The 12,590-nt window shown below is 34.1% G+C and overlaps 1 protein-coding gene across 2 annotated transcripts; it reads left to right on the top strand.

Annotated features, from left to right (window-relative positions):
* The first annotated feature begins 1,758 nt into the window (after positions 1 to 1,758).
* LOC126701991 (ribosome biogenesis protein WDR12 homolog) lies at positions 1,759 to 7,693 on the top strand. 2 transcript variants are annotated; one of them, XM_050400520.1, is made up of 14 exons: positions 1,759 to 2,042; positions 2,501 to 2,791; positions 2,880 to 2,986; positions 4,086 to 4,121; positions 4,292 to 4,377; positions 4,667 to 4,725; positions 4,933 to 5,043; positions 5,202 to 5,327; positions 5,928 to 6,071; positions 6,547 to 6,655; positions 6,749 to 6,885; positions 6,987 to 7,022; positions 7,112 to 7,205; positions 7,332 to 7,693. In XM_050400520.1, exons 2-13 carry the CDS (start codon positions 2,525 to 2,527, stop codon positions 7,202 to 7,204), a joined length of 1,311 nt encoding a protein of 436 aa, XP_050256477.1. In that variant the 5' UTR covers positions 1,759 to 2,042; positions 2,501 to 2,524; the 3' UTR covers position 7,205; positions 7,332 to 7,693. The 2 variants fall into 2 exon arrangements, with proteins under 2 accessions (XP_050256477.1, XP_050256476.1); XM_050400519.1 differs by lacking the exon at positions 1,759 to 2,042 and having other exon boundaries at positions 2,355 to 2,791.
* The last annotated feature ends 4,897 nt before the right edge of the window (positions 7,694 to 12,590 follow it).

Genomic DNA, 12,590 nt, shown 5'->3' with positions numbered 1-12,590 from the left:
AGATACCCGAAGGGGTCTGGATCGGGTCCGGAGTTTATCAAAAACCCAGCCTGAACCCAGACCGGGACTCGACCCGATTACTCTGAAATTACTAAAAACCCCTTTTATATCTATACTATTATTTGAGGCGTTTCTCCTGTTTGGATTCCTCATTTTTTTTAGTTCAAAAAAGTCCCTACACCCCTATGTTTAAGTAGAAACCAAACTAAAGGACAATTCAGTAAAAATGCAATTTTAACTCCCACTAAAACATTGCCCAAAAAATAAGACCACTCTCCTATTAATTTTTAAATTGTTTTATCCACTTATAAATTAGATTTTCAAAATAAAAATTATATATATATATAGAATAAAAAAAAACTCTACAAAATAGGATCACTAACCAAAAAAAAAAAAGCCTCATCGCTTATATATATGTGTGTGAAAATGTGACTTTTGGTTGACATCATAATATTTTTTTATATAAGCTTTTAAGGCCTCATAATTTTATATATTATTATTATTCTATTATATATCTACTAGCCTCTAAGCATGGGTGTGATGAATATTATGCATTTACATGTGAAATAATTTTTTATCACAACCCTAAGTTTTTTTGTGATTGAAAAATATAATAATTCTAAATTATAATGGATGCAAATTATTAATTATAGAACAATTATCACTGACTAGCCTCATCACACATGCTTCACGCGTGCAATGAGGCTTTTTTTTTTAGTGGTCCTATTTTGTAAAAAAAAAATTGTGTTTTTATTTTATTTTATATATATATATATATATATATAATTTTTATTTTAAAAATCTAATTTAGAAGTGAATAAATCAATTTGAAAAATAAGAGTAAAAAACTAAAGGACAATCCAGTAAAAATGGAACTCTAACTTCCACTAAAATATTGCTTAAAAAATAGGACTACTCTCCTATTAATTTTCAAATTGATTTATTCACTTATAAATTAGATTTTCAAAATAAAAATTATATATATATATATATATATATATAAAAAATAAAAAAACACAGTTTTTTTTCTACAAAATAGGACCACTAACAAAAAAAAAAAAAAAAAGCCTCATCGTACGCACGAATTAAGTAGCTTCCCTGTTTGGGATCCTCAATTTTCATGCCCAAAATACTCTCAAAATTTACCAGTTTGTAAAGCTTAAATAATCTATAATCTATATTATACTATTTAAGAGATTTCTCCTGTTTGATATCATTAATTTTGACGCTCAAAATATACCCTCAAGTTTATTGTAAAGCTTAAATAATAGATATATATATATATATGTGTGTGTGTGTAAAATTATATATATATATATATATATAAATAAAAAAACACAATTTTTTTTTTCTACAAAATAGGACCACTACCAAAAAAAAAAACCCTTATCGCACACGTAAATTAAGTAGCTTCTCTATTTGGGATTCTCAATTTTCATGTCCAAAATACCCTCAAAATTTACTAATATATAAAGCTTAAATAATCTATAATCTATACTATATTATTTAAGAGATTTCTCTTATTTGATATCCTTATTTTTTTCGCTCAAAATATATTCTCAAGTTTACTATAAATAAATATATATATATATATATATAATTACTAATTTAAAAACTTCTAAATTTTAACTAAATTAAAAGAAAAAAAAAAAAAAAGCAAAGAGACGTGAGGGAGTATTGTGCAAAGTGCAAACTGTTTTTTTTTTTTTTTTTTCACGCTCTCTTTTTCTACCGTGAAGGGATAAAGCTACTCCTAAATTTCTCCCTCTATCGTGAAGGGAAAAAACTGCTTGAGAGATACTCCCTCAAGCCATCAGGCCCATCACTATCAGAGTCTCACGGTCTCACCGACCCGCATCGTCGTCGCCTCCCTCTCACCACCCTTACGGCCTCACTCTCACTCAGCTCCTCCATGCGTTTCCACGTCCACCCCGCCGTCGACGCCAAGCCAACATTCCTCCCTCTCTGATCTGTCACCGCTCACCGTAAGACCGTGAGAGTGAAATTTCCTCGGTTTGAAAAGCCAACGTCCACCTCTCTGGGTTCGTTCCCTAAATTTTTTTTTGGGTTAATTTCCTAATTCTTACATGATTTCTGTTATTGGGTTGGGTTGTACTGTTTTTGGTTTGATAACTGATAAATTCTGTAATGTGATGTGAAGTGTGGAAAATGAAAGCATGGGTCTTGTGTTTTGTTTCTAGCTTACCACGCATTAATGAAAATGGCTTGGCTATGATTTGTGATTTATGAATGAAGCCTGGATTTTTTTTTTTTTTTATTGGGTCAAGGTTTAGGGCCTTTAGATTGGGCCTCGTTTATTAAATGAGCCGGGTTTGGTAACGGGTATAAGCCCGTCGGGGCGGGTTCGGGTATAAATGAACCCGACCCAAACTCGACCCGTTGCCATTTCTATCTGTCACAAAACCCCTCTTATTGATAAACCCTAGCAACTCTCTGACTCAAATCACACATACACCTAAAACCCCTAGCTTTGTTTCAGAGTAAGAAATTGATAGACAGAGAGATGGATATTGATGGGGTTAACGAAGAAGAAAATTCAAGGCGAGTCCAAGTGCGGTTCGTGACGAAGCTCAAACCACCTATGACAGTTCCTCCTTCGCCAATTGCAATCCCTAGTAATCTCACAAGATTAGGGCTTTCCACTCTTGTCAACAATCTCATCCAAAATGGAAATCCTGATTGGAATACTCAGCCCTTTGATTTTCTCATCGATGGCGAACTCGTCCGAATGTCCCTTGACAAGTTCCTTCTTGCCAAATCCATTTCTGCGGTAACTTCACTTTATTTATTCATTTATTTAATTTCCTTTCTTTTTAGAAACTAACAAATTGATTTTGATTTTTGGTTTATTATTACAGGAAAAGATATTGGAAATTGAATACATAAAGGCTGTGGCCCCAAGGAAAGAAGAAGAACCTTCATTGCATGATGATTGGGTTAGCTCGGTCGATGGTTCAGATCCCAGGTATGCATTAGTAGTAAAAACGGACATGTCAATTAAGGATATAATAGAGAAATATGACTTTTGATAGAAAAAAAAAAAAAAAGTACATGTGGCTGACCTTGACTAGTTTGTTGGGATTGGAGCTTAGTTGTTAAAGTTGTTGTTCATGGGTACTCCGTACATATTTATTAGATTGTGAGATGCTTATATAACGGAAATTGCAAAACATGCTCCATGTTTATTAGGAAGGTAACTAAGAATATGGCTTAGGATAAAATAGAATGGTGGAAAAGAATACATGCGGCTGTTGATTTTGAAATTTTGGCATTAAGGCTTGGTTGTTATTGTTCATGGGTAGTCTGACAATCATCATTAGATAATGGAAAGTGCAAAACACATGAATACAGTGTAGAATGTATATAAGAATAATAAAGGTGGCATCCTTGTTGAAATGTTGGGGAGCTTTGTTTTTAGATTCTTGTGGATTTGGTGGGTGTGACTTATTGGAAAAGGTCATTGACATCTTGTTTGGATGGAGAAATTGGGTTGGTAAGAATTCGTTGGATGTTTGGAACATGGTCCCCTTTATATTTGAATTTGACGCGGATATTATGGATGGAATGAAATTTTCTATGTTTGAGGAAGCAGAAAGTGCATGGACTCAAGTGATAGCAATGTTTACTAGTTCTTTATTTGATTGGTCTTGCACATGAGGTTTCACTGCTAGAAACTCCATTGCAGGGTTTATCGAGTCGTTGCCTTTCTGTATATAATACTTTTTCATTTGTATTCTTTAGAATTGTTTGTGTTCATTATACATGAAGTAGTCTCTTGTCAATAAATTTTTTCTCTACTTATTAAAAAAAAATCCTTCTTGCAAATGTTAACTAGAATTGCTTTATTGCCAATAATTTTATAGAGTAGAATCTTCATATGTTCAATAACACATTGCATCAAGTCATGGTGCAGTAGTTATGACTTTATTACAAGATATTTTGTCTTCATTTTATGTTAATATTCCATATAGCTCTATTTTTTCTTTTTTTAAATTACGAATATGAAGCATAAAAAAAAACCCTAGTTTTGACTTCTGAATACTGCACTAATGTCCTGTTTGCAGGTTCATTGTGACAGGGTGCTACGACAGTTTAGCAAGGTAATTATCCAAATAAAATTTTGTTATTTTTTTTTGTAAGTAAGAATTTTTTGTTATATTTTTCCCTTGAGGTAAAATTCCTTGCTTTTTATGGTTATTTAAAAGCTGATTAGTTTCCCCATTGTTATGAAGTTAAAATATGCAAAATATTGACTTTTATCTTCCTTAAGGGTATGGAAAGCCGCTGGAGAGTGCACACATATATTGGAAGGACATAGTGATGTTATTGCTTCTGTTGGTGTCATCAACCGAAAAGGTATAAGATACAGTGATTGATAATCTCTAAAGTGCTTCTTCCTTGCCAGAAATGTCAAAATTAACTGTTGCATCTGAACTTGGGACCTCTCTGGCCTGAATTGTGTTTAAAACTTTGTATGTCTGAAGCAATTTAGTAATAATATTATACTTTTTTTTCATGCTACTTGGTTTCTGAAGTTATCATTTTCATCTACTCTTTTCGCCAATATCTGCCTCTTTCCAATTGTCAAGGTTTTCAGTGTTTGCTTCTTTGCACTATCAATTTTTAAGTTGTTCTGTATATACAGGTGTAGAAGGTACTACTGTGGCCACTGCTTCTAAAGATCGCACCCTGAGATTGTGGAAGGTAATTGGAAAAAGCCAATGAGCCTTAACTCAAATTGCACTTCCTCCTCCCATTATTCTGGGATGGGAGGGGAGGGTGAGGTCTTGGGTTCAAATCTCACTGGGTGTGTGTGTAACTTACCAATAGATAAATAAATAAATTTAAAGAAAAAAAAAACCTGGAAGTTTGATGTCCTGACTAATTAATATTTTCCCTTTACTTTGAAAGTTTGATACAGAGGATTCTATAAATAATCCTATCAGAATCAGGGCATTCAAAATTTTGCGTGGACATGCAAAATCTGTACAATGTGTTGCAGCACAGAATACTGGAGATATGGTGCGATCCATTTTCTTTTTCTGGTTATATTTATTGATTTTTCAATACTTATAAAAAAAATATTGATATTTATGTTGGCAAGATGAGGTTTAAAGTTAAGCTAATAGTTTCCTCTTTTTTTGGTTCTTGGGACTGGTGGGATGTTTCCATATGCTTAGGTTTGTTCAGGTTCTTGGGATAGCATGATCAAGTTATGGCAGACAAATGACTCACAAAGTGATGGTGATCTGGTGTCAATTAAGAAGAGAAAAGGGAATGATCAAGCTGATGAATCTCAATTGGAGGTATGGATGTTTCATGCTCATGCTCCCTTTGCAGTATTAAAATATGTGTGCAGTAAAATATTTGATGTGATTCTGTTCACAAAACAAATAATGACATGATGGGAAAGGTAATACTTAAATTTAGTTGTTAGAAAGTCTTATGCTTCATTTAAGGAGATGTCACTTAGGTAGCGTTTAGATTGGTGTTTCACGTCTGTGTTTTCTTCTTCTTCTTCTTCTTCTTTTCTTTTTTTTTTTGACCAGCACCTCTTGCACTGTGCATTAAGGCAAAGGAACAGTGTTTTGCGAGTGTGAACAGTAACCGAAAATTATTTTTTTATTGATTTCAATTTTCAGCAAAATAAGCGGTATCCAAATGCATCTTTAATCATTGAAAGGCTAGTATTTTCATTGATACAGTTGTAAAGAAACTATTTCTTGTGGAAAGCTGTAGAACATTCTTACATGTTGAACTCTGATTATAATTTCATTCACTATTTTGTTTGTTTGCCCTTTTGTTCTTTTTTAACAATCTTTTCATAAATAAATAGGTTTTGAGTTTAAGATGTTACCCTCCAATTATATGTTTTGTGGAAAGTAATTTTTGTTATTATGTTTTAGGGTGAGGCTGTGTCTACACTTGTAGGCCATACACAATGCGTATCGTCTGTGGTATGGCCACAGCAGGAAACAATATATTCTGCATCATGGGATCATTCTGTTAGATTATGGGATGCCGAGACAGGCAAAAATTCGTCGGACATAGTAAGTGCAACTATCCCTCAGTTGTCTCTGTCTATCTGTTTCTGTTTGTTTAATAGTTTTAGGCAATTTATCACAAAAGTTAAAAACAAATTTGCTAGTTTATCTGTGGTGGGAATGAGAGGGCGTGTGTTTGGTTATCAAAATTTCTTGAAGTGGGCTTATATTGAACATCTTAAGTCCATGCTGATTGAAATCACTGACTACTGAGCAAAATGATAATCCAGACTACCATACAAGATGATTCAATACTATTTTTTAAATTGCCTATTTTATGTTTCTCCAATTTGAATTCTTCCTTTATTAGTTCTTAAATTTCGTTTTCTGGAAAAAGCAAAGCATGTTGTCTCTTAGCATTAGATGCATGTCACAAGCTATAACAGCACCATGTTTATTTTCCTAGACTTACTTTCTGTTCAGAATTGGATTAGGCCATTCACTTCCAAGTTTAGTTTATAACTCTCTCCTCCATGGACAGTTCTGCACAAAAGTCCTCAACTGCCTTGATGTTGGAGGTGAAAGTTCTGCTCTCATTGCAGCTGGTGGTTCTGATCCCATTCTTAGGATATGGGATCCTCGTAAACCAGGTCTGTTAAGCTAGTGAAGTACCATTGGCTCTCACTCTCTCTCTCTCTCACACACGCATATTTGCATCTGACGTGAAATTATAAATTTTGAAGGAACTTCTGCTCCGGTCTTTCAGTTCTCCTCTCACACTTCTTGGATTTCGGCTTGCAAGTGGCATGACAAATCTTGGTTTCATCTAGTTTCTTCATCATATGATGGGAAAGTTATGTTATGGGATCTAAGAACTGCGGTATTAAATTCTCCCTGCTTCTAGTATTTATCTGTAATTCATGTGCACAGCCTACTTTTAGGAAAAAATGTTTTACTGAACAACATTTTGTCATGTTGCAGTGGCCTCTAGCTGTCATTGAGTCACACAAGGACAAGGTATAAATTTAGCCTCTCTGTTTCATCTTTTCTTTAATGCAAAGATTCTAATGTTTTTGTTAATATGGTGGTCTCTTTTGGTAATTCAGGTACTATGTGCTGACTGGTGGAAAGGTGACAGCGTAATTAGTGGTGGTGCTGACTCAAAGCTCTGCGTTTCTTCTGGAATTTCTGTGCTGTGAGGTAAAAGCTGTTATTCATACCACGATAATTGAATTATGGACTTACAATTGTAAAAGCCATTCTTTTCCAAGCCTGTGTATTCTGATATTGTCTACTCTCTCCACTCTTCACACCTTCCTCTTCCAGTGTCAGTCTCATCTCAACTGTAGCGATAATCTGATGTGGTCCAGTCAGCGCAAAGTTCGGTACTTGCATTATAAGGAAAAAAAAAAAAATGGAAAAAAGAGAGGAATTTAATCAATCGCCAAGAGTATGAAGCACATGGATAAACCAGAGAACATAGGGTTGGCCAGGGTTAAAGAGGCAAGGCTTTATATGTACCATATAAATTTGGACTGAATATTTTTTAACGTTATTATTTTGAATTTCCGTTAAGGTGGCAAAATATGAATTTTTAGACTTGCCCACATTTTTGTTGTGACCACTGACCAGAGTGGTATGTAAGGTTTAGTACCGGAAAAATGAAAAATGAGTTTCAGTTGCCTTCAGGTAGTTTCATTTGCTACCTTCCTTTGGGTACTACACTTTAGGTACTGCTGATTATGGATGCAAATTTTTGTTGTTGCCTTTGGGTTTACATCCTGTGCCTTTTAGGAGCAAATTGTCGAGACATTCAAATTGACAGTACTCGAGGATTTACTAGTGTTGCTTTAATGTTGGGGCTTTAATATTGTCAAAAAAAAAAAAAAATGTCTGATTAATAAGTTTTGAACTAGTTGTTTACGTTTGTTGCTTGAGCTGTTAGTATAACTAGGGTTTGGGAAGTTTAATGTAAAGATTTTGGTTTTATTTTTATTTTGTTCCAACCAAGATTTGAAGCTTGGACTTAACTAAAGTGCATAGTTACACTTGTTTTCTCTGTGTTTTCAAGCTCCTTTGGAAACTGAATTAAAAACAACAATTTGTTTGTTTTTAGTTTCATTTGTAAATTTAGATTAGGACTGATATCGGGTTGGGTCGGGTCGATTTTACTGCCACCCGCAGCTCGACCCGATAACAATCGGGTTTATCAGGGAGAAACTCGACCCAACCTGAAAAGTACGGGTCTTGGGTCGGGTTGGGTGGTTGGATATTGGGTCGGGTGTGTCCTTTTTTTTTCCAAAAAAATGCACCGTTTCTACAATAAAATTCTCTCTTTCTCTTTCTCTCTCACTTTCTCCTATGGTGGCTGAAAGGTAAAACCCTAGACGATGAACAAGGCTGAGTCTCCCAACGAAAAAATGCTTTCAACAACAACAATAGCAACAACAACAGCAACAGCTACGACCATTAACAACCGCCACGCGATAGCTCGTACCACTCCTTTTAAGATTTTTCGTTCTTGTTCTCTCTCTCACAACGCTGCCATGTCTAGGTTCATCTCTCTCTCTCTCTCTCTCTCTCTAGCTCGAGATTTTAGGGTTTAGGTTCTCAAATTTCGGATTTTTTTTTCGGAGTTCGAAAGGAGCTTGATTGTATGTTGCTGGCTCGTTCCTCTATTTTTCTTGGAATCTTGCGAAACTCGGTGCAAAAATCAGTTTTTTTTTTTTTTTTTGGGTTCTTAGACTGTTTGATTTATGGTTTATCTTTGCTATTTTAATGCAATATTAGCTTATTTCCTTTGTGTTAATTGAAATTATTTTAGTGTTTTTACTTTTCGATTATGGTGAATCTTAATGTATTTTAGTTTATTTGAAATAGTTCATAATGGGGTATTGGATCGGTTTCGCTTGTCTGATACATTAGTTGTGTGTTTTATTTATTTTTTTTAAAGATCGGTCGGGTTGGGTTGGACCTGAAACCGACCCGAACCCAAGGCAGACCCGAATGTTGGACCCGAACCCGACCCAAGCATCCATTCAACCCACCCAAGACCCTTCGGGCCGGGTCGGGTCGGCCGAGTTGGTCGGGTCTATGCTTAGTCCTAATTTAGATGTGGAAACTTTTTTTTTTTTTCAATTACAAAACAAGTTTTCAAGTCTAGAAAAAATATATATATATATTTGAAAATAGAAAACTGGGAAAAAGATAGTTACCAAACTGTGGGGGGTCAAGAACAAAAAGCTACGATAACTAGCTTTGAATTCAGGATCAAGACAACTAATTTCTTGAGGATGGGAGATGATTATTCATAAGGGAAAGATCACAAAGATAATTGGTGACAAATATAACTGAATTAAGGCTTTATATGCATAAAAATTGTATTCTTGAGGTTCAAACAGAGGTTTTAAAGGATAAATACAAATGAAGATTATTATCACTTTCTCCCTCTTGTTGTTTCTTTGATTTTTTATAGATCCCCCTTCTTGTTGCTCTCCTCTTTCTTTTATAGCCATCCTCCTCTTCTTTTAGTTGTCCCGCGCTTAGATAGATTTAGGGGATACTTGTCACAATAGAACCTTTTCCAGTTATTTCTTGATCATGAAGATAGACTTTTGTGAGTGTTCCGTTATCCAAACCAATCATTTAGGGCTTGTTTGGTATATGTGTTTAAACATATGTTTTTAGTTTTTAAACAATATTACACGTATTTTTACACATTTCTTCACATACACATATTTCCAAAAAAAGTGAAAACTGTTGTTTAAACACACGTAACAAACGAGCCCTTAATATTTAATGTGGCTAACATTAGGTGAGGAAAGCCCTTAATGCAAAGGTTACTATTACATTGGACTTTGCGTTTTCTTTGACGTGATTCCCAAGAAAGTAGGTGCATAAAGGGTGTTCTCGGTAAAGAGATGACCGTTTCTCGGCTGAGCCATGTTTCCTCACGAAGATGGGTTTCACGAATTACTTTTGTAGTGGGCCCAAATGATCTTTTCTCAACAAGAAGTCCTTCTATCCCTTATCGGCCCCTAAGTTGGGCCCATTCTGTGGATGGGATTTCTTGGGACTTCTTTTTCAGGCTAAGGTCTTCGGGGCAGATATATATTCACTCCCCTGCATAAACACACCTTAATTTATTTATTTATTTATTTTTTATCACCTTACTATTTTATATCATACACACTTTTCCATCCCAACCAAACAAAGCCTGAAGTGCCGGTCAATCAATCTTGAGGTGCGGGCAATTTTCTCCATTACAATTAATATTTGAAAACTATCAATACATTAAGGATTTAATGTTTGAAAAAAAAATAAATCAAAATTTCATTGACTATTTGTGTAATGGGAAAGGTTTTGCTACATACATTGTTATGCGGCAGCAAAAAGAAAGTAACATGTGTTTAAGGGTTATGTGCAATGTACATATTATTAGCTAGACCCCTAGACACTTGTCTTTTTTTTTTTTGGTGTTGCCACATAAACCCATATGCAGTTATTGTTGCATATAAGTATGCAGCAAAACCTTTTCTTTATGTAATAGGCAATGATGCATACTTGTGGGCACAATCACAAAATGAGGTGTCTACAATAATATATTTTACAACAACCAATCACCTAGATCATATCTCTTCACTTTTCCATCATTTAAATCAAACATACACGAGTGAAAACTAATTTTTTTTTCTTCTTTCCCACGCATTTTCATCCCCTCACCATTTTATATCTCACACTTTTTCATCTTCAACCAAACAAAGTCTAAAGTGTTGGTTAATCAATCTTTAAGGGGCGGACAATTTTCTCCATGGCAATTAATGTTTGAAAACTATTAAAATCCCTAGAATTATCTCTCTCTCTCTCTCTCTCTCAAAGTCCAATTTTAAGCCATGTGCCCCCAATTTTTTATTTTTAGAGAATTTTATTTCCTTTTTTTTTTTTGGAGATAATTTTATTTCCTAATTTAGAATCAAATGTGAGACTGCATTAAATATTCACCCAAGTGAGTTATTAAATGCAAAAACTAAAGAGTCTAGAATAAATGAATCGTAAAAAAAAAAAATGCTTCATAATAACAAAAATTAAGAAAAAAAAAATGAACCGTTTATATTTTATATCTAATAATATTCTTACAAGACTTTTTAAAAAGTTAAAAAAAAAATAATAATGACTATCAATAATATTTAATTATATATGTAAGAATAATACTATGCATCTTAGGACTTGTTTGGTAAGAGATTTTTAGTAACGTTGTTTAAGTGTTGTGAAAATACGTGTGGTTGAAAAAATGTTGTAAAAATACGTGTATTGTTGTTTAAATAACGAAAACTGTTATTTAAACAACAGTACCACACAGGCCCTTAATGTACTGTTGTTTAGACTCCATAATTAACGTTTAGCTTAAAATTCACTTTGTCTTCTTTGCTCACTCCACGTTCCTGGAAGAAGATGACAGAGTGGAATTTTGAATGTAGTGTAGAAGGAGTACCACGACGTGGGTCTGATTTATTGAGTGTCCTCTCGCATGCTACAAGAATTAGACTTTGGCTTTGAAAAAAAGGGTTATGAACAGGATACCACGGCGCTAGAGTAGTATAGACCGGTCAAGCCAAGAAAATTCACAGCCGCCTAGAAAATTCTCAGCCGGGGTGCTCACTTTTTGTTTTTTAGTTTCATCATTCTCTTTTTTGTCCTCTATATATAGAGTGGATCAGACCCGATATTTGACATGATCAGACCCGAATATTTGACATACTTTTAATAAAAAAACGAAACTTTAGAAGTGAATTCCTACCATTGACTTGGGAAAAAAAATGTCTGTATTCGGTAAGCTAGAGACTGAAGTAGAGGCTTAGGCTCCTGCTTATAAGTTCCACGAGGTTAACAGCAAGAGAATACACGAGACAGCCAAAATTTGCCCTAAGTTTTTTCAGAAATTTGAGTTAAAAGAAGGTGAATGGGGAAGAGAGGGCTTTGTTACGTGCTGGTATTTTATCATTGGTAGGATAACTAAGATTTTTAATTTGTTGTTCATCTTCGATATCATATATCTTTGGATTCTTCAGCGTTGTGCATGAAAAGCTATCAGGATTGTATTATTGTATACTTTAAATTAATAATGCTTCCGGTTTTCTGTATTGAAAACTGTTTTGAGTAATGCTACAGTCACAAACTATTTTGCAACATTTTTACGAACTAATGTTGTAGCCAACTTTTTATTAGTTCTCATCTGAACCAACCACATATCATTTTTTTATTTACTAATAACCGCTCACCACATTAGAAATTTTTATTTTTGTAAAGAAGTTTATATCTCTAGCATTTTTCTTAGGGTCCAGTTATGGCACACATTAAGCTATTCATTTTTATAATCATTTTCTTGAGAATTGAAAAAACTGTCAATACTTTTTCAATTCTCGAGAAATTTTTTTTCAAAAATGAAAATTATTAACATTAGCAAAATCCTTTTTCTTATATATTAGAATAGTTAATATGTGCAATAAATGAGAATGTATTGAGGCTTACAATTCACTTTGTGACTCATTTCTTCGGTCTAGTGTTCTTAAGATAGATGTCCAAACG

The sequence above is a fragment of the Quercus robur genome, chromosome 10 (genome assembly GCF_932294415.1).
Source record: "Quercus robur chromosome 10, dhQueRobu3.1, whole genome shotgun sequence".
Lineage (NCBI taxonomy): Eukaryota > Viridiplantae > Streptophyta > Magnoliopsida > Fagales > Fagaceae > Quercus > Quercus robur.
The sequence above is the reverse complement of the archived record's forward strand: the minus strand, read 5'-3'. Positions and strand labels throughout refer to the sequence as shown.